This window comes from Dermochelys coriacea, chromosome 2 (genome assembly GCF_009764565.3).
Source record: "Dermochelys coriacea isolate rDerCor1 chromosome 2, rDerCor1.pri.v4, whole genome shotgun sequence".
NCBI lineage: Eukaryota > Metazoa > Chordata > Testudines > Dermochelyidae > Dermochelys > Dermochelys coriacea.
Window position 1 is genome coordinate 176,130,692 of NC_050069.1, and position 23,264 is coordinate 176,153,955.

General features: G+C 40.0%; 1 protein-coding gene across 3 annotated transcripts in view; it reads right to left on the minus strand.

The window, feature by feature from the left end:
• The window catches only part of HECW1 (HECT, C2 and WW domain containing E3 ubiquitin protein ligase 1), a 354,103-nt gene that overhangs the window by 24,320 nt on the left and 306,519 nt on the right, over nucleotides 1–23,264 (minus strand). For all 3 annotated transcript variants that reach the window (XM_038392643.2, XM_038392644.2, XM_043508692.1), the window contains 2 exons: nucleotides 5,258–5,356; nucleotides 3,992–4,121 (listed from right to left, as the gene is read on the minus strand). In XM_038392643.2, the coding sequence (XP_038248571.1) occupies nucleotides 3,992–4,121; nucleotides 5,258–5,356 (229 nt within the window). The remainder of the gene's footprint in view (nucleotides 1–3,991; nucleotides 4,122–5,257; nucleotides 5,357–23,264) is intronic.

The following is a 23,264-nucleotide window of genomic DNA, read 5'->3' on the forward strand; positions in this document are numbered from 1 at the left end:
GAGACCATAATGATGAACAAGATGATGATAATGAATTTGACTAGAAATGTAAACAGCACTATTACAGTTCAATGATACTTGTTCAAATTCATTATTCTATTTTGTTTCACACTTTAGATTGTTGTCGTGCTTTGAGGTTACAAAGAAATCCAATTTTATGTCCTGCAATAATACATAGAGTCATTAATCTAATAGAAACGAATGCAAATATTTCAAAGTTTTAATTGTCGATGGTATTATTGTTTATCCTGTTTCTATGGTAATGGCACCACTTGTCAGCCTCACATCATACATCATCTTAAAGTAGACATTATAAGCTTTCCAATGATGTATTATGTGAATGTGTATAGAGAGGGTACATTAAGTCAACAAATCATGATGTCGGCTGCACAACTGATTTCAAATAGGACTACATCAAAGCACATTAACAAACTGTTAATGCACATCAGCAGAGTCCACATAGACAGTCTGCAGAAGGCTAGTGCAAATAGATTCACACATCAACTTGCTACAAACCATATTTGTGCATAGACAAGCCCTAAAAAAAATGATTTAGGAAGTGATGGAACCTCCTTATGCCCTTTTCAGTTTTCTGCTGCCATAGTAGTGATGTCTGCTATAGATAATGAATGGGCTACATACATGTTTTATATGTTTATTAGTTCAAGAGATTGCAAAGAAAGCATATATACTGTGATCTTCATTATTCTGCCCCATTGACAGGGACCTAGAACAGCATCATGAATTATGGAAACACTTGATGATTCATCAAAATCATCAAGCTTTAATGAGAAGCAGTAAGAGCAAGTAAGGTAAACCAGGGTAAAGTTAGACATAATGGGCTAGCTCATCAGCTGGTATACATGGACTCCAATGGAGCCGCACTCATTTACACCAGCTAAGACTTTGGCCCCAGGGCTCAATTTCATTCCTGAAGACAGTGCATAGTTGTGATAGAGTGATGAAAGTCCCTGTTGAGCAAAGCAGTTATGCACATGTCTAGCTTTAAGCACGTGCTTGAGTCCCATTGTCTAAAATCTCTTGCAGGGTTTCCCAAAACATGCAGATTTCCTGATGATTGATTTCTTCAGCTTCTTATTATCTCTATATAGTATACTCCCATTTATCCGAATCCTCATTATCTGATCCTCTGCATTATCTGATTCCCTTCCTTTTATCTCAAGCTGATGAGCAGACACCCCTGGGCTGAACTGAAAGGAGCAGGACAAGCCCCCAGACATGGGGAGGCCACCCTGCTGCTGAATGTGCAGGGAACCCTCAGGAGTGAGTGAACAGAGCTGTGACAGCAGAGCTGCAGAGGGATTTGTGCACTGCCACAGGGACAGTAACACACAATCCCTGCAGGTACAAGGTGCAAGAAAGACTGCGATTTTGGTGGAGTAGAGCAGAGTCCCATGCTGCACCCAAATGTCCCTTCTAGATTATGTTTACCCTATCCATCCTTTGAGATGCAGCCCCCAAATATTAATAGAGCTACCATTGTGATTTACACTTTGGTAAAGTATTGTTCACCCACACTTTAAATGATCCAACAACTGTTCAAAGTTGGACTCATCTGTGAGAAATACATAATTCCAGGTTTCATTCTTCCATTTCCTAAACTTTCTTTCCACAAGATCTTTGTTGTCTGACCATATTCTTTTAAACACAGGTTTTTTGACAACCAGTCTACAATTTTCAATCTTACAATTTTGCTGGCCAGACTTGTACACACCAAATTCTTGGGACTCTCTGCTAGATCATTTGCCATGTGTCTGCTTGAATAGTATCTGACTCACACAGAAGTTATTCTTAAATACTGAATATCAGGCCCTCAATATTTGCTTCCTCCCATGACCAGCTTTGGGCCTGATCCTAAAACCCATTAAAGTCAATGGGAATCTTCTCATGGACTTATCATTTAACATTTATATTGGGGTAGCACCGAGAGGCCAACCTGATTGTGGCCTCAACATGCTTGATGCTGTACAAACATTCAAAAAAATGACAGTCCCTGCACAAAAAACTTTAAAATCACACAAAGGAGATTAGGGCCAGGTTTTGATGCTCTTATTCATAATGAAAGTCACTTTACTTCACCAGTAATCCCAGTGAAGTCAATGGGTCTGCTTGTGAAGTAAGGTACTAGTCAACATGACTAAGGCTATCAGAATCTATCTCTAAGCTGTTCATCTGTTTTAGTACTATCAGATATCTTGATCTTTTCTTTTAAAACCCATGTCATTTGTAGCATGCAACAAAATCCCACTTAATGATATGCATTTTCTCTTTGCAAAGAGCATAATTCTAGGTAATGAGCCAGGTGGTGCCCTCAGATGCATGAGCGCAACTCCCATTGATGTTTTCATTTACCTTCGTTGTCTACTAATGTAAATACAAATGTAACTCATCTCTCTGTACAGTATATTTGCATAACTTTGTCTGCCTAGTCTTTATGCATTAGTTTTAAACTGCCATTTCTCCCAGAGCAACCACTGCATCATCATTTGGATGTCATGCAAAATTTTGCTCAAAGCCAAGAAAACAGTTGAGGACTGGGCTGTGTAGAACAATCTTATCTCTTCTGAAGAGGCCCCAATACTTGCAATCCCTTATCCTGTCCCGTGGATTCTGTTTTTGCCTCTTGTCCTTCCTCGCTCCCCCTCTTTCCCTTGTCATCAATCTCTATCTTCTAGTTCCTTTCCACTAGTCTACAGACACATCAGAGTTCAACCTCAACCTTGAAAATACCCTTCTACAGACTCTTCTATTTCTGCTTCTGCTTCCAAGATCCTTATTGCTGACCCTATTGTTTACTCCTGCTTCCAGACTTTCTCTGCTCCAACTCTATTCTTGATCTCCTCCAGCCTGGCTTATGCCCTTGCTACTTCCCTGGAAAGTCACAGGGGCAATATTTTACTTTGATCTCTCTGCTGCCTTTGAGACTACTAGTCAAACCCTCATCTTGCACTTTCTCGGCTTCGGTACTTCTTTAGCCTTCAGCATCTCCTCCTCTTAATCCTGCCCTAACTCCCCATTGGTTTCTCTTGGGGCTCCGTCCTATCTTTCTTTTTTCTAGGCAACTTCATCCATGCTCACAGTGTTACCTACTGTCTCCATGCTGATGATTTCCAAATCTGCCTCTCTATCCTTATCTCTCCCCTTTTGTCCATTCTACCATCTCCAACTGTTCTTCCTACATCTCCTCTTTGATGTCCTACCACTATCTCATTGGGCCAAATTCAGTGGGGTCATATATAGTGGTGTAAAATACACAGATTATGCTCTCATTTACAACAGTGTAAATGTAAAGTAACTCCACTGAAATCAACAGAGCTATTCTAAATGTATACTGGTGTAACTGAAAGCTGAATTTGGCCTCATGCCTAAGTTGGTTAAACAAACAAACAAACTAAAAAAAAAACAAAACAAAATGATCAGGTGTAAGAGGCAGAAGCATAATTACTGGGGGTACATAACTAAGGGTAATTTATATGCCCAGTGTGCAGAAGGAGGTGAGGATAGAAGGAATAGCAACTAATAGGAAGGTAGAAGGCAAAGTAGTGATGAGGATTGCCATACCATACACCACCTATTTGTTGTTTCCCCTTCAGTCACATCGACATGTAAGTTGCATCCTTTGTCCACATTCACCGAATAACAAATATGTCTGAATTACACCCTAGAAAGAGGAGCTATATTCCACTTTAGAGAATTCCTTCCGTTCATCAGTGAGTGGCTGACGAGGCCTGTAGGGAGGCCAGGCCTAGTATTGTATACGGTAGACTCTGAGAATAACTGCATGCATTGAAACAGACGACTTATAAGAAACAAAAGGCAAGAGATGAAAATAGCATTGAACAGTCAAAAAAAGGTTAAAGGAATTTACTATGAATCTGTTCAAACAGAATGATGTTCATTGTGTTTAACTATGTCAGTTCCAAATCTGTTTTTCAAACTCTGCGATGGTTTGTCACATAGCCATACTTACCTGTCCAAACACCTCCTCATTCACTGTGAAAGTGAGATCCAGGATATCAGTGATGTTGTTATCCTTCATCCACTGCAAGCTCTGATGAAACTCCTCATCCAGGTATTCCAAGTCACTTAAATCACATGGCCTAATTGTACAGCAAGACAGAGAAACGACGAGGAAGATATAACCTTATGCGTATCAGGATGATGGTTTACTGCTCAGAACATGTACAGTGTTTTCTTATGACAAAGCTCTGACAAAAGCTGATGCCCTTTTGACTTTATACATACACCTTTTGTTAAAGCACCTAACTCAAAGTGTGTGGACTACAGAACATTAAATATCAGTAAAAGAGAATGACGTGCATTTTAAAAGCTTATTAAAAGAGACTTCATTGCAAATTCAGATTAATCCTCATAGACTTTAAGGTCAGAAAGGATCACTGGGATAATCTAGTCTGACTTCCTTCACATTGCAGCCACAGAACCTCACCCACCACTCCTGTAATAGACCCCTAACCTCTGCCTGAGATACTGAAGTCATGGTTTAACCAACCATTTCAGATAAACATTCCTCTGAATTATCATCTGTCAATATATATCAGTTCATTCAACTGAATCTTGGTATATTTTATGTGGCTTTTCTTATTGCATACAATTGATTAAAGAGCAATAGACCATCCATTAAAATATCAAAACATTTCAATGAGCATTAAAAGGAATACATTACTGGGCATCTTTGTGTAAAACAGGCTGAGCAAAACCCACAAGAAACCTGTAATGCTTAACATCCATATTAACATTTGTAAACATAATTAACAAATGTTTAGGCTGAAAAAAAATCCAAACAATGGAGCTTGGGCAATTATGTTTTTTCCAGTGACAAGCAAGATAACTAATTTTGTTTAGAGAAAATAATTGTTTCTCTGTGGACTGTCCAATTAAATATGCTTTTCAGTGACCCATATCCTATTTAAATGGTTTGGACTGCATTTTCCTAATATTAAAATTTAGGAACGTGGACCAATATTTTCAAAAGTGGGTGCTTAACTCCAATGCTTTTTAACCCTTTAATCAACATGGTTAATATTAAAGAAGGGCACATTCTGTGGGGAAAAAATGAAATTATTAAATCTCCCTTCCATCTACCCTAAAAACAAACAGTGGAAGATCTTGAAAACTAAGGTCCCAGCCCTGCAATGAACTCCACAAGGGTTTGCTTCTGCAGAGATCATGGCAGGATCGAGGCCCAAGTCTCTGTTGATTGCATTCATATACTTACAGTCTCAGTAGTGCTTTATAGAATGGCCTCGTGAAGAAAGCATCAAGAAGATACTGATGAATGAGAGCAAGGCCAAGGATACGACCACTGAACCTGAACCTAGGATACAAATAACACACTGTAAACAACGTGTAACTCAGAACATACCAATGTAGGAGCTTATGTAGATATATCTAATCTATCTATCTATATAATATGGGTACTGCAGTAGATAAATCAAAAGAAGCCTCTTAATCTCTCAGTCCCATAGGTTAAGGTCCATAATAGGCAGTTATCAGGAGGAGGCCAAAAAGATAAATAAACTAAAATAATGGAGAAGCAGAAATGTATATATATATATATACACACACACACACCCCAGTATAGGAGCTTATATATATATATATATATATATATATATATATAAAGTATGGGTACTGCAATAGATATATTTCTGCTTCTCCATTACTTTAGCTTATTCATCTTTTTGGCCTCCTCCTGACAACTGACTATTATGCACCGTAAACTATGTGACTGAGAGATTAAGAGGCTTCTTTTGATTTATCTACTGCAGTACCCATACTACTTGGTGGCTTTGGCAGTTGGTATATTGCACATAAGCTGCCCTCAAATTCTAAACCAACAACCACTTGCCACATTCAGCTCCTGTGATCTTTAGCAGGACATTATACTATAGATCAGGTGTGTCAAATATCAGGACTTTGTGTTGAATTTGGCCTGCTTAAGATGTTCATATGCCCACTTTGATGGGATGCCTGCTCCACACTGGGCTCTAAGGGGTTAATAAAGCCCTATGGAGGCTGCGCAGGAGGGAACCAATCAGAGAAGAGCTGAAGGGAGCAGCCAATCAGGGCCAAGAAAGCCCATATAAAAAGGGAGCTGCAGGGTAGAGGAAGGCAGTTCTCTGCGGGGAGCCCAGGGAGGAAGGGCTGTGTTATTGGAGGGCTGAGAGAACTGCCAGCACCCTGGACAGAGCAGTGCTGCGAGCAGGGATCAGGGGAACGAGAGACAGCTCCTGGCTGGCTGCTGGGGTTTGCAGGCTGAGGCCCTGAGGCAAGGCCAAAGAGGATGCTGGGGCCATGAGGAAGTGGCCAGACAATTTGCTGCAGTTGCCCCTAAGGGAGTGGCTGAACATAGACTGCAGGTCTCCCAGAAGTGGGGAACACAGTGTGTGTGGCATGGCCGGAGGGCTGTGTTGCTGAAGAGGATGTCCCGGTCCTCGGAGAGATGTGGGTCCTAGAGCAGGAGTGATGGCAGTGATGCACCACCTGAAGAGAATGCACTAATATGCGGAGCTAATCCCCAAGACCGCCAGCAGGAGGCACCACAATGATGAGTGAACCCTGTCATACAACCCATCATAACAGATTAAGGTCCCCTTCCCACAGAAAGCAAATTTTTATTGAGAAACAGTTGTGGTTTTAGCCCCTAAGGTTGCAGTGAAAACTTTCCAAACATGAACTGAGTGTCACTGATGCAAAACCAACAGAGAGCTGTCTTCCTGAGTCTGCAGACAGGCTGAAACAACAGCTTAAGAGATGTTAATAGTCCCATTCATCTTAGTAAAGTGTGAACTTTTAGGCATAAAAATGGCACTTTAAGAGCCAGTTTTCCAAATAATTCATGTGCACAATTATTGCAATTCTGTGTACAAATCAGGCAATTACATGTGCAAATGGCAAACAACAAAAATAGTAGTGGTCCTAAAAGTGCCCTGAATCCCTTTGTCCTAACTAAATGTTTAGTTATTATACAAGGGCCGCATTCTTCCCTTGATCTTTGAATAAGCCTCCGACTGTTATCAGTAGAAGATCTGCTGTGACTCGGTATGATACCCCCTAGAATAGATGCAGCCAACAGAAGTTCTTCTGTCAGTGTAGCAACATTACTTCCCTGAACGATGTTAGCAAGAGAAGCAGTCTTCCATTGACATAACTGGGCCTGTACTGGGGGTTTTGTTGGCATAGCTATGTCAATCAGGAGTGGGTTTTTTTCCACACTAAGACTAATATTATGATTTGAGTCCCTGCGACAGTCTATATCCCAGTTTTCTACAAATTGTTCAGGATTCCCATATCTAGTTTAAACATATGTAGTAATGTGGCAGCAGTCCATAGCTCTTTCAGCCAACTAGATTATAAATAAAATGAAATGGAATTTGACAATAAATGGAAATGACACTGCTGCCGCGATATGCCCTTATGAAAAAGTAATACTATTTTAGTGTACGTTAAATAGATTGCTTTTTAATCTGGGAATTCCTCTGTACTGTGAAAATGCTTGTGGTCTTAGATGGACCAGAGGACAGAGACAAACATCAGTGTGTATATCAAGCTGAAGTCCACGGGGCATTATGGCCTGGGAGACAGGAAACCTGAGTTTTAGTAATTGATTTGCTGTGTGACCTTGGCCAAATCATTTCCCTTCTTTGTGCCAGTTTCCTACCTGTAAAATCAGGATCATAAAGTGTATCCACTGTTGCAAAGTACTCCTAAGACCCTCAAGTCATTTTACATAACCAGACAACAACTGGTAGTAAAAATGTTTATGCACCACTAACCGGGGTCAGACTTTAATCAGTGACCTAGATGTGAAAGACTAATTTTAATAACTATCCCCGCAAACTGGCGATGAAGTTCATGCCTGTCAGAACAATATAGTTATAAAAATCTGAGTTACTTTTTGTGTATGTCTTGTGTTATGGTGTATGATGATAATCTGCTGCGTCTCTACTCTTTAATAGGTAACCTTTAGAACCTGGGTTTTAGAGGGGAAAATGTATGACTTATTTCACAATGGGAAATTTTTATTGTAAAAAAGAAGCTGTTTATCAGTCCAAATGAAAAAAAAACAACCCTAAATGTGAACAATCTAAGCATAAGGTCCTTTGAATTGATTGACATCCTAGTAAAATTTTACAGCACTGAAAAAAAAAACATATCAAAAGTAAGAAACCGTTCCTTCCACTCCAGGGAAAAGCACACAGATCCCTTTTGCACACAAATGATACATATGCCTTGCTGTAATAAAAGCAGCAATGAATATCTGTTCAGTCAACTCACATGGGATAGAACAAGTGCTTAGTCTATCGAATGGGGCACAGAATGACAGTGGTCCCAGTTAGCATTTACATCTCCACAGGAGCCGCCTGTGTGTCCCCTGTTGCCAAAAGTAGGCGCATATGGTATATAGCTAACTATTAACAGAAGTGTGATTATATGACCCTTACAGCTGTTTCCATAACAGCAACAAAAGGCAGCTGTTGGGAATGTTTAGAACCTGTTTCACTTCACTTGTGGTCCAGGGCAATGTTTCCAGCAAAAAGCAATTAAAGAGGGGAGCTGACACAGTGAAAGCACTGTGGATGCCAGACAACTCAAGGAGGAAAAAATGCCTGAACTGTTGACTGTAATCCGTCAGATTGAGAGCCAGGTCCATTTGTCCTAAATGATGCAATTGGTTTTTACTTTCTCCATCATAATTTTTGAAAGTGAAAGTTCAAAATACAATAAGCATAAAATACTCCATTGCCAGAAGGCTCACTCAATACCCTCTCAGGTGAGCATAGTGGAGGACAATTTTTTGGTGTCATGTGAAACTGAAGGTAAAATGGCAAGGGAAGCACTACCTAGTTTGAGGCTCTGATTCTGCTAAGAAATTGTTGGAACATAGTGCTGGTTCCAGTCTGAAGGTTTTAGGGTATGGTATAGTTAGGTGAGATATCCCCTTCAGAGAAAACAAGGCTTATTTACAGAATAAACAGTGTTGAGGTAAAGCCTGACTGGAGGGCAAAGTACCTTCCTTAAGCTGACATGTTTATTTTTTCTGAGCAAGTGTAAATTGCTTATTAGAGGTAAGGATTTGTTTTAGCAAGAGAGGCAGATTGGGTGAGTGGGGGGAGAGTGGCATGGTTATGTGAGGACCAATTCTACCCTGTTCTTTCAACACCCATTCTCCCCCTTTTGCAAGACAATGATTGAATCTGAGTAGAGTAACATAGCAGAGAAAGGAAATAGGGGAGGGTAGTTAATGAATGGGAAATGGTGGGAGGAGGGAGAGAACTAATGAGTAGGAGAGCTGCTCTGGTTTGATTGTCTATTGACACCCTTCATCCACTCAAAAAGGACATTGTGCACAACTGCCTTCTCGCTTCTAATAATGCTACTCTTTGACCAGTTTGCAGGAGTTTCCTACAAATTCCTACACCTTCTGAGAATTTCACAGTAGTGCTTAAATTAGAGCTGACTATAACATGGCTTATGCTGTATTCCAAATGATCTTATCCTTTTATACTGCTGCTGAAAACTTGTTTTAATCCATAAAGCAAATTTCTTATGTGTCAAACACTGTTTGACTGTTAATTTGCACAGATTAATTTTAAGCTTCAGCTAAAAGAACTTGAATGAAGAGGGCTGCACTCAAGCAGAGGTCATGAGAGCTACAGACTTTCTGTAAAAAGAAAAGGAGTACTTGTGGCACCTTAGAGACTAACAAATTTGTTAGTCTCTAAGGTGCCACAAGTACTCCTTTTCTTTTTGTGAATACAGACTAACACGGCTGCTACTCTGAAACCAGACTTTCTGTAGTGAAGTTTAGACAACTGTATTCTGAGAGAAGGATACTCAGCAGACATAGCCAGCTAGCTAGATATTATTTTCACAACAGTAGAGCAAAGATATCTGGGGCAAATGGAATGCTGGAAATAAAGATATACAGTAGTGTTGCAACTCCTGCCATTTTATCATAAGTCTTGCAATATTTACTGTTTTACTTGTAGCCCCAACTCCTGGAGACAAGTGGTTAGGTGAAAAATCTCAGCTTTCATTTGTTTTTTAAAAAGTTGCTAGTGTCAAGGATGTGGAGAAAAGTGACCCAACTGCACCCAACAGCAGAAAGGAATGAAAAGAACTGAAAAAGTATTATATTTACATAAATCTCATGACTTATAAACCAATCTTGTAATTTTTGGAGCCTGACTAGTAGGTTTTTGAATGTTGTGGGTTGGTGTTACTGTGCAGAGGGACTGCAGAAGGAGGGCCTGGAGGGGACAAAAGGACAGTTTCAAACTGTTCCTTCCCCACAAAATGCCAAGCTGCCTTTGTACCTAAATGCCTTTGAGCACTGGTTTGGAGGCCGCCAGCCACTTTCTACTGGAAAAACTAAATTGGGACTGGCCCAACATTCCTTATTTAAGTTTTATACTAGAAAATTAGATCAAAATGTCTATTCCATAAAAGTTCTTATACTAACCTCATCACCATAGAGTCTAACCACCCCCAAGTTCTGTATTAAGCAACATGACTGACACTTGTCACGTTGTTCTTTTCTCTCTTATCTCCTTCCTAGGGGGAGAATCATATGTGCAGTGTAGTGTTTTGTTCGGTAATAATTTTTTAAATATGTACACTCTGTTATGTGTTTATAGGGTAGCAAAGTGCTCCTGGGTAGGGCAAATGGGTTTCTGGGAAGCAGGAGTAGACACAAGGAGATATAATATCTCAAGGAGCTGCTTTTTTTTTTTTTTTTTTTTTTGAAAAAGAGGGAAATTTGTTAGGAAAAAAATTAAGAAGCCTAGGGGAAAAGGCATTTGCCACCTTTTGACTTTGCAAGGACCTATTTTTTTAGAGCAGAAGGACGCATTACATAAATAGCCCTACAATCATTTTTAAAGTTTTTTTTTAAAGTAAAAGAAATATAAAATCAGTGAGCCATATACTCTCATCCCTGAGACACAGCAAGGTGTGGATTAGTAAGTGATAGCTGCATTTCATGTAGGGTGACCACGTTTCCCAAAGGGAAAACGGGACACCACATGGGGCTAGCCCTCCCCAGCCTGACCACGTGGGGCCAGCACAAGCCAGTTGGCAAGAGCAAACAGGATAAATGCTCACTTTTGTCAAAAAAAAAGTTGGTACGGTAGGGACAGGGCTTAAAAAAGGGACTGTCCAGACCAAAACGGGACATCTGGTCACCCTCATTTCATGGGTGTTTTACAGTGCACTAGATGCACACACCAATAGGCTCTAATGCTTATTGCAGTAATTATGTCTTGTGGTCATATTTTTGAAAACAACAGTAAGTGGGTAGCAAATCAAATCAGTTAGTAAATCCGATCATCTTTATAAAACCCTGGCAGTTGATCAAACTCAACCTCTGAGCCTGCATTACAGCTTAGTCTGGCACACATATTTAACTTCAATTTGTGGTGACAGAACTACTGTATAATCATCAGAAAACTCTGTTGGCAGGAAGGTTACACCTATATAGAATGGTTAAAAATTTTTTATATTCATTTGTTAAATTCCTTTTTTCTTCTAATTTTGCAGTTTAGCAGTAAAACCACCCCCTGTCCCCAGCATGGTATCCCTGGGGGTGTGAGGGTATACTAAAACTGTCCAGATATTTGCTATTGTGCTGTGTGCCCCAGTGCTTGAGGCAAACACAGTAGGAACTCCAAACACCATGCCCTTTTGGCTCTAGACCTTGGTGGGTTCTAAATATTCACACACACATCTCATAATAAAGGAGTAGCCTTTACGAGGGCCAGAAGAAAAAGAAAAGGGTGCAAATATCCTAGGTACAATGTATTGGTTGTGGAAAGACAGTAAAAATTCATTCATAAATAAGCCCTAAGGGGGAATTCTAATGAGGGGAATACCAAGGCTATCACTGGCCCTCAGGCCTCTTTCAAGTCCACCCCTCTTTTTGAGGGTGAGGGTCTTACAGTCTTAGTTTGATAAGTGTAGGCTTGGCTCTCTCCCTGATATTTGGGGTATCACCTGGTGATCACACTGACTGTGGGCCCCTCCCCATAGTATCCCTACACCTAGGCACATTGGAGTACCACATGGTCCACTTGATAATTTTTCTGGGTCCCTATACCTCCTTCTTAGGTGTGCTATGAACCCTTTTTTGTCTTCCTGATCATCCAAAGGTGAAGCTAATGAGGGGGCATACAGTAATAAGCCTCACACCAATAGGTTTGTGTGACCCAATTTCTTATAACCGTTGATTTATTTTACATACTTCGTGGTATATCCCAGAACTGTAAGGCACATCATTTCATGTTTTCTCACAAACTCAAAACTCATTCCAGGTTTACTAAGATTTACTAAGCTTTTGAGGGAGCCTGTGTACTCCTACACTGATTAACTGCTTCATGTCAAAACCATGGATAAGTCAGTCAGCTAAATTTCACTTTTAGTTCTTGGTTAATTCAAACCTAAAACTTAGAAACTCAAAAGGTGCGGAAACAGAAGGAATCGTTCTCCCAAGTTCCTAGAACCTGAAACTGCTGAATTTTGAACAGTTATATGGCACAAGAATGTATCCCTGTAAGGTTCTGCCCAATTATACTGGAATCTATGCACATAAATACTAGCTCTATCAGAATGATGTATACCATAAAGATACAATGTGTTTTGTTCAAGCTCTAAAGATGACAGAGAGTATTTCATGAGTCCCTCTTTGATAATATTCTCTCTTCCTATTATCCTGAGAAAAATCTATGAAACTTGGTTGTATGTTCTATGTAAAGTTGTAACATTCCTTTAAAAGGCACCAACATTTCTTCACTTGTTCTAATTGGACAGTGTGAGGAAATAGGTACGGTACATCAGGCCTGTTAACATACTGTCATGAGCCTCAAAGATTATTTAGAGACGTGCAAATATTTTACACAACAGCAAAGAGCTGAAATTAAACAAAATGGGTGAAGTAATATCTTTTATTGGACCAACTTCTGTTGGTGAGAAAGACAAGCTTTTGAGCAACATACAGCTCTTCGTCAGGTGTGGGAAAGATACTCAGTGTCACAGCAAAATTCAAGGTGGAACAGATAGTTTAGCTGGAGCACCCATGGAAAAAAATTAGCGGGTGCTTAGCACCCACTGGCAACCATCTCCCCATCCCTCCCAGTGCCTCCTGCACACCGTGATCAGCTGTTTCGCGGTGTTGGGAGGAAGGGGTAAGAGTAGGGATCAGGCACCCCGAGGGGAGGGGGCAGAACTGGGCAGGAAGAGGTGGGGCAGGAGTGGGGACTTGGTAGCAGGGGTGGGAGTGGGACCTGGGGCAGAGTGGGGGGATTGAGCACCCTCCAGGCCTGGAGGAAGCTGGCTGCTATGATTCAAGGGAGACTGTCCCATTAACTACTAAACAATCTTATGCTAAACAATCTGTTCCACCTTGTATTTTGCTGTGATGCTGTGAATACTTTCCACAGACCCGAGGAAGAGCTTTGTGTGGCTTGCAAGCTTGTCTTTCACACCAACAGAAGTTGGTCCAATAAAAGATATTACCTCACCAACCTCTTCCATCTAATATCCTGGGACCAACACGGCTGCAACTATACTTCATACTGAAATTAAAAAAGACACATTTTGGTGATGAAAAATAAGGACTTTCAGAGAGAAAAATACTTTGGTGCAAATATACCTCTACTAAGCTTAACCCATCAAATTGTATGAAGGTTAAATTCCACATTAACATTCAGGATTGCAGGAGTGGGACATCTGCTGCCTTGGATAATTTTAGGTGAACTCCTCCTCACAGATTCTTAGAACCTGATTTTTCATAAGTACTGAGCAACCTCAGCTCTCACAGGTCACATTTCTAGAAGTCAGACCCACAACTTTCAGTTTTTTATCAAAGCAGACTGGAACATATACTCATAACATTAAAGGCCAGTGGAACACTGGTACACCTTCAGTGTTTGATTTACTTTACTTTTCTAGTGTTTTTCTGCTCATTCAATGCACTATTTTCTGTTTTTTCTTTACATACCATGCTACATACCAGCAATCCAAAATTAAAGAGAAATCTTACCCAAAAAAGCTGTTTTTCCTACACAATGGACATGTGAAATGAGTACCCACAAAATTTTCAACAGATCACATCAACATTGAATTAGTGTCCAAACTTATGTTGTTTCTGGCGCTTAGCTTATGCAAAAACAATGAAATAATGCAAACCTCTACCTATGCTTCCTCCTTCAGCTTAGTTGTCCTTATTGTGTCCCTCAAGAACTGCTTCTGTCCTAGCACTTTGGTACCATCTCTCAAAAGATCTGCTCCCTAATATCCTGGATGAGTTAATAAACTGAATCTGCCACAATGAGTCAGCAGACTTTCAGGGGCTTTATGGAGGATTCTAATGCCTGCAGTAAGATAGGCTGCAAGAAGAGTCCTGTCAAAGGAAGCAAAATCACATCTCCATAAAGAAAGCTATTTCAAATTCAGTCCTTTAAAGAAAAAGAGCAGTTTAACGAAGGAGGGGGCATGGCAAGATACTTTAATAATGACAGTGCAGTCCCCAACATGGATGTTGTTGTTTGGGATGATAGCATAGTAGGATGCCTTGGTGGACGCACTAGTCCAGTACATTTCCCAGGAAGCCACTGATAGAGCTCTTCTAAAACCTTCACCACAAATTATAGCTACCCTCCCGCAGTAGAATCCTGAGCTGGAAGGCAACCAACTACCATCTGACTAGAGCTGGGCAACATTTTTCTGGTGAATCAGTAACTATTTACTGATAGTGGGGTCCAGAAACTATTTACAAATTCAGATCAAATTTGGTGAATAGTTTCAGCTTAAAATTTTTTGGGGGGGAAGTGTCAAAATTAAATTAGCCCTTTTGACATTTTGTTTTGAATCAACATTCAATTTTGAAAATGTCAATTTGAATCAAAATTCTACATGTTTTGTTTGATCTGAACAAATTTTGGAATTTTTTTTTTCAGTTCAGCCACCAAAAAAATCAACTATTCGCTCAGCTCTACACCCAACATTCCTCAGAAATCAGGCCCTTTTTTGGACTTAGTTGCACTGGGTGAAAATTGCACTCATCTGAGCTAGCAGCAGGGAATCAAGGACATCTAGTACAATTCCTGTTGATAACCACAGGAAAGATGCAGATCAAGTAGCAACTGACTCTCTGAATAACTAAAAGTTTCAGAACTAATTTAGTATATTTGACATTTTCACTTTTTTGCTTCCTATAACAGAGTATGCAGTTGCCTGAATCAATCTGGGTTTATGATATATACCATTTTGGACTGACTCATTATGACATGTTTTTTTTGTTTGTTTATCTCCTCCCCTTCCCCCCCATTTTTGAAGCCAACAAAGGTGCATTTTTGTTCAGAGCATTCTCAACATAAACTTTTGAGAACACTGGGGAGTTGGAAATCTGAAAACTGTTGAAATTTTATAAAAAGAATGATTTATATTTGTTGCTTCAGCATGTGTTGAATCAGACCAGTCAAAGTCACTTAGAAAAATCTTTAGATTCAGTCATTTACTAGGCAAGAAGACTGTAAAAACACAAGCCAATGACTGCACATTTTCCTTCGATTGCTAATGAGTCACTGACGTATATATCTAACACTGAAGCCACAATAACTGACACAAGCTTATGCTCAAATAAATTTGTTAGTCTCTAAGGTGCCACAAGTACTCCTTTTCTTTTTGCGGATACAGACTAACACGGCTGCTACTCTGAAACCAATGACATGTTTGTTCTGGACTGCGTGGGGTGTCAAGGAGTGACAGTAAGGCCCCCTGTTTAACAGAAGCAGGTAAACATTATTATACTTTTATTTAGGAGTATTTTACTATATAAGGACCATAATCTGCTTTCTCTTGTCCCACTGTAAATTCAGAATAACTTCACTGATGTAAACACATAAAACTTAAGTTTGATGACAAGTACGTATTTGTCCAGAAGAAAGCCTCTTTTATGAATGGATGTATGGATAGTTTTTCCAATGCTAAAAACATAAGCAAAATAAAATCCACACGTCAACACAGAATCATGCATACTCAAAGTATTATGAACTTCAGAATTCTAAATGACAAGACTCAGATACATTAATTAATGATACAGCATGACTTCTGCAAATCTCTGACCATCCTCAATTTCCACTGACATCACTAATCAACTCTCAGCACCTTGAAAGACTGGGTTCCTTGGTTACTATTATGAACCTTAAACATTACCACTCCAGTATTTTATTATGTATTTTTCCTGATATATTTGATAGTACCAATTTCTGGTTTGGCCTCTCTGGCCTGTTCTGCATTAAATACAAAAGCACATGAGTCTGTTTCAGTCTAAATAAACTGAACTACTGTATGTTGGAAATTTATTTCCCCACTTTTCTTTTATTAAGCTCAGTCTTTTATTCACACAAGGTGAAATTTACACCCCCTCCCCCACAAAGCCCAAATAAAATATGCAGAACAATAGAGGGTCAAAAGGATGGACTACACCCCCACAACTTACAGGTCAGCTTCACTATTCCAGACCCTGGGCTGGAATGGGAAAGAGGGGGTGGAGAACTGTTCTTCTGCATCCACCCTCCATTGGTTTTGGCCAATGGATATAAGCACAGATTCAGTGCCCACCCCAATGCTTCCTTCTACTCCAGTATACATGGAGTCAGCATTGAATCCCCCATCTTGTTGCTCTGCTTTCATCAATGGGTGAATTTCACCTACAATGCTGCAAAAGGTTGTCTTGCTCTTGACTCAAAAAACCATCATCATCTTCTGGTGAAATTATCCCTCCCCCCACCCATTATATATGCAAAATTAGAATGTAGTTTGGGAGCCGGGGGTTGCCACATCTTATGTTTCAGTGTCTAGCGATATCACCAATTCATGTCCTCCAAAGAATTTAGAAAATTCTTCTAGTGAAAGAGGTAATCAAAAACCAATGTAAATATGAAGCAGAAACTTCAAAAATTCTTTGAGGCTGTCAGAAAGGCTCAGTAAGAAGAACATTTTTTTCCCTTCTTTGCTTTATAATTCACCTTTAATCCTTCTGTGTATATTAATTCCTCTTGACCCTTAATATATACTTAACAAGCTGCTCCAGCAGTACTACATGTAATTCAGTCATGCCTCAACCTTAAAAGGAAAATCAAAGTTTATTTAAATACATTAGGACACAGGAGAGATCATAATACAGAAGCAACAAGGCACTTCAGTAACACAGACTTCTCAGATAGTGGAATTGTCCTATAAGATGACTGTGGCTGCACATTTATTTTAATAGTATATGACTCTTGTCTAGTAGATTTAAAATAATGCTTTAAAACTTATCATTAATTAATTATTAAAATGTATAAGGTAATGTAACCTAAAATACTGTGAATTTCTATAGTGTCTTTCATCTGAGAATTTCAAGGCACTTTAAAATATTAATCAACTTGAAATCCATTTGATATATGCTAGATATTGATATCTCTATTTTGTAGCTGAAAACTGAGGCAGAGTGAGGTTACATTCTAAATTTTCAAAAGTGATTAGTGGTTTCGGGTGTCTTACTTGAGATATTTTAAAGGGGCCCAATTTTCTGAGGGTGGGGATTCAGCACGTTTTGAAAATCAGGCCTCTTCAAGCTGTCTCCAATTGGTCACCCAAAATCATTCATCGCTTTGGAAAACATAGACCCGCAAGGCTTGCCCAAGTTAGTCAGTGGCAAGGCCAGAATAGAATCCATCTGACTCCCAGCCACAAACCCTCTTAGGCCCTTTTTTATACCCTCCCACCTCCCTGGGCTGGGGTGGGGTGGGATGTGGGGGGAAGGAGGGTGGAGAGTGTTGAGCTTGTTAGTTCTTATTGGATTTATGAAATTGTGTCCTCTGGCCGGTAGGATACTAGGGGCAATGAATTTGCCGGTCTTAGCCTAATTGTTTGTTAGTCCACATAACAAAACCCCAAACAAACAGAAATAACACAGCTTGACATCCTTGGCAGTCTCTAATCAGGAGAAATCCAGGGCTGGAATAGTAGGGCTGTGGCAAGTTAAGGGGAATGTGAACTGGTACAGTTGTGTGGGGAAACTTGCTCAAAGCCTGACGTTTAGTGCTCATACAAATGGATACATCCATGGACAAATTCAAAAAAGAAAAGGAAGGGACATTGGACCAGACTCTCAGCTGGTGTAAATTGGCCTATCTTCATCGAAGCCAATGCAGCAAGGCGAATTTACAGCTGCTCAAGACTTAGCCCTCTGTGTTTAAAACCATAACCACTTCCATGTGGTCCATCTTAAATCTCTGCACAAATAGAGGTTGTTCACAGCACTCAGGTTCTCCAAAATGCTTCCACTACATAAGTGTCTTCAGCCTTGTACAAGGTGAGCACCCACGAACACCACCACCTAGTGATCAGGCGAGACTGGCTGATCGTCTGACCATTGAAAACACAATCCTGTCCTTCAGTGCTCCCACTCCAAGGGTTTCCAGTCCTCCCCTTTGGCATAGGGACTTTGGGATCTTGACCCTTGAATAGTGGAGGTCTTTTCCAGTTGGGATCTCACCCATGGTGAAGGCTCCTGTTGTTATAATGTCCTCTTGGAGTGGGTAGGTGAGCCAGGGCCCATACTCTCCATTGGGCTCTGGTCCAGGGTCCAATGATGGGGCAGCTACGCTCTGTACCTTGGGGTGCTAAGCAGCTGCCTCCCCTCAGACCACTTCCTATCCTTTAGCTTCACGGAGTAAATCACAGAATCTTCAATCAAGTCTCTGACCTGCACACTCAGTCACCTGCCTAACCTTGAGGTTTGCTCAGGTCCGCATTGTCAGGTCTCAGGCAATGAGTGCCTGGGCAATACTTTCTGCTCAGAGCATCCATCCACTGCCTCTCTCCCCCTGAGCTATGCCCAAAGGTGTTCTTTAACCCATTGCTCTCAAGTCTGGGGTTTGCATACTCCATCACAAGCCTCTATTTAACAAGAAAAAGCAAGGAACTGGCTGAGAGATCAACTCAGTCTTAGGGTATTTCTAGCACATTCTAAATATTTATAAAGTAGCCCTGGCATCGTAGTACCAGTTTCCAGGTACACAAGTGATCTAGTAATTGTGAAGTCCACAAATGCCTAATCATGTCAATAAAAATGCTGTCATTAACCCATTCTGAAAACAAAGATGTTTTAAGTTAGCATCATCCTCTGGGTCTCCTGATGACATTTTATGTCTGATTTTTGTCTATTCATATAAATGTTATGGTCCTCTGGGCAGAGATTGTTTAATCTTTTGTTCCTTTAATTGCTGTCTCTGATTTATATTTACAAACCATCAGTGAACTAAAATCCTAAAGCATAAGATATGAAATGGATTACGGAGACGGGTGGGATAAGAGATCAACTAAGATCTTGGCTACAATTGTGGCAGAGTGTAATGTATGTGTAGCTACATGCCATATTGAAAAGCAGACTGTGTCCACACTGTGATGTGTACGTGGCTCTGGCAGGGGGCAGACAGCAGGGAAAGTCACTGCAGTGGGGAGCTGCCTGAGTCTGTCCCTGCTGCCTCCCTTATGCCAGAGCCTTTTACTGAGGCAGAGGAAGACTCCGGCAGTGGGAAGGCAGCACGACATTACACTGCTTAAAATAGCATTGGTGATGGGGGAGGCACTGCTTGGGTGTACAGAGAGCCGTGTAGGGTACATACCCTAAGATTCTGGCATGTCAGTATGCTACATGCCTAAGCACTGCCTCACCATCTACACTGCTATTTATACCTGGGCTAGCTGGGCAGTGTCTGTACTCTACACATTGCCATATATGTAGACATACTTTAAGTCATCTAGGGACAGAAGCCCTATATATTTAATCATAAAATGTTCAAATCAAGTTGACTCTGCTGCTGAAAGCTGGGTGCAATACATTCATTTATTGCAATATTCGAGACCTGCTGGAGTTTCCTTAGTAAGGTGATATGAGGGAGTTCTATTGAAATCAATAGTGTTACACTGGGGTGAGACTGCTGGGAGAGAAGAATCAAGCCCAGCCTCTAGGATTTTCCTTGTTACTACAGTTAAGAGTGTATTAGACATTTGTAAACAGACAGACACAGAAAGAGAAACAGGATTTCCATCTGACCATGTTTTGAAAACATCCTCACTTTCTGATTCAGATGCAGCTGAAAAGATAAGGGGGTCCTTGTTATAACTCTCAGACTGAGTTCTGACAGCGGAGATGGGGAGTAAATGGCCATTCTTAAAATTAAGGAAATGATAAATTGTTCCATGCCAATAAGCAGAACTTCAATTATATTATGGCTGAATTATAACTACATTAGCAGTCTGGTTTGGGTAATCACCCGAGCAATGAAGAAGCACTATATGCCATTGTTTGGGTCTGGCGAAATGTATCTTTGTCCATCTGCACAGATCTGATTACAGAACTGCAGTCTAGTTCTGCAACCCTGACTAATAATGACTAGAACCTTCCTCCTTAAAAAGTCCCACTGATTTCATGAGTCTACCCAAAGGGTAAGGAAAAGCCCATCTGAATAAGAGTGGCAGAATCAGGCCCATAGAGAACACAATGAGAGGTTTTGACTATTTTATACCATTATGTCTAGCAATGATTCCAAGGTGTGTTTATAGGTGTGTGTTTGTGCACATGCACATGTCTTGTTATTTCCCACTTTATAAACCAGTTGCTCGCTGAAGTCACACTGAATCTTCTTCAAGCCATTCAAGCAGAGTTGGTATTTTTTCTACTGCCATGAGATACACAAAATCAAAACAATAAAAGAGAATAAGCAGAAATTCCTGTCTGAGAAGAGTCATCTTGAGGTGGGGCAACAGAGAGAAAGTTCCCTTCCTCCACTTTTCACCACATGGAAAGCAAACCTAATAATTGTTGGCGCTTAAGTTAAACTTCCAAATTTACAATGTTTGAGTGGGTTAGAAATAAACCAAATAAGTTTTCCCATCCCTAAGATAGAGGAAGTTTTGATCCTACCATAACAGTTCTGTTTTTGCAAAACCTTCCCACAGACGGTTCAGATGACTATTGCTAAATATCAGTGTTGTGTCTTTCTGAACTCTTTTAACCTTTGATCCAGTCTCATATGGGCTTCATCATCTAGAATGTCACAAGCACAAGAAAGCCAGGAAAACCACGAGAGCAAAAGCATCTCTGTATACTCACAAATAAATGACTGACCATGGACTCCAATGAGTTGGTGCTATTGCAAAACTGAAAGCCAGTTCAAAATTCTTTCGAAGGAATTTTAACAGGGAAGCAAGTAAGAAGCTGCTGTCACAGGCTATTGGGAGCCTTTTATTAATACTTGTTGACTAAGAATGCAGCATTATGATAGAGAACTAGAGGATTTACTGAATATTATATCCAACTTTGTTGCAGGTCAGTAGAGAACTTTTTAACATTCCCAAGTGTCCTTTCTCCCAGCATGCACTGGGTCTGATAGAAAACCTGGGATGGATTGTTCACTGGCTCTCTCTACTTCAATTGTCCCACAGATCTGGTCAAGAACACAGAGAGGATCTTTCTGGGTTATTGCCTACAATAATTTTCTTTCTATCAAAATGGTAGAAAACACATGCCACTGGACTTGGTTAATTTATTTGGGGAAAGAGGGACTTCTTCAGCAAGTATGTCATGTTATTTTCAGCAGACAGGGAAAGCCTTCGCCTTCTGAAGCCTGTACAAGCGCAGCTGCTATATATACCATGGTGATTGGTTGCTTTATAAATATTCAGACAGGTAGCAAGACAAGTTGACTAGATAAGATACTATTACTTATTATTTCATGGATTAAGAAGAATCAATATGGTTATGGATCCAAGGTACAATCTACTACATGTAGCCAAAATTTTCTCATTACACTTCTTCACTTTAGAGAGAGATTTAATTACATTCCTTTCAGATCTTTTCTTTCCATTGCTGTAATTTTTAAACATGAGTATGTGTGATATCTCTTAGTTTTGTGCATATAACATTTACACGAGTCCTGGAAAAAAGTCTTATTCAGTGGAAGCTTGCAGGAAAAACGTTAAATCTCAGTTTCTCCATAAATGAGAAATATTTTCCAGTCTATGTCTCTATTTTCACTTGGCATACACATGACTACTCTGTGCTTTGATGTGCTCATTCTGGATTTGGAATGTTGTTTGAACAAGGAACAAGGCATGAAATAAGCCATTACTGAGGGAAGAATTAAAAGTTTTTGGCTGGGAGAGAAAATGTTGATTTCTCAATTCTCCCAGCATGGACAACAGTTAATATTTTCTTATGTTTTTATATTTATATTTTATCTCAAACTCATCAGCATTCATTTAAGCATACTGCAAGAGAAAATTCCAACAGCTGTTGCTAAAGATGCCTTTTGCACTATGTACCTCTTGATGGGACTTGCAATATTTCCTAAAAGAAAAAGGGGCCCAAGGACAGATTCCATGTTAATGATAAGCTGTTTGCACTACTAAAAGTCTGCCATAAATAAAGTACAAGGCTCAAGGAAACCCCAGACCTGAAACAATCTGTGATTGTGTAATTTTTGTGACTGACCTCAAACTTTAAAGTTTAAAATGACTCTAATATTAATACTTTACATTTATCCAGTGACTTAAATCTGAGGCTCTCAAACCACTTTATTTATATCAGTGAGTTAGGTATTTCACAACAAATTTGGGAGCCAGAGGAATATTATTGTCCCCAGTGCTAAGATACTATGGTAAAGGGGGCCCATAGGAAACCCTAAGACAGATAAATTTTAGTAATAAGAGTTTTACCATTGACTTCAATGGGAGCCAAATTAGGACAATGCTGAGAGCTTTAAACAAAGTCCTCACACATAAACAACCACAGGCAGGTTTATAACCTATCCTCAGATATATTAGTCTATATACCCTTAATGGATTCATTCTATTTTTTGGACTTTAAAATGCTGTGTCCAAATTCTGCCTGAGATGGATGCATAGAACTACCAGTATAGTTAACTGGAGTTGCATGTGTATATCTGAGGTAAAATACTGTCTTTATATTAATAGCAATCTATTAATCAGAATGCATAGCAAGAGAAAATGTATCTGGATATTAAAAGCCAGCTGATCAGGCTGATTATGAGATTTTGGCCTCAGCTAATTATATCCACAAAGGTTCAAGTGCTGCCGCTGTACAGCCACCCTATTGTTTATTTTTCCCTGGCTCTTGCAAACCTCCCATATTTTGGTTTACAATTCCTTTC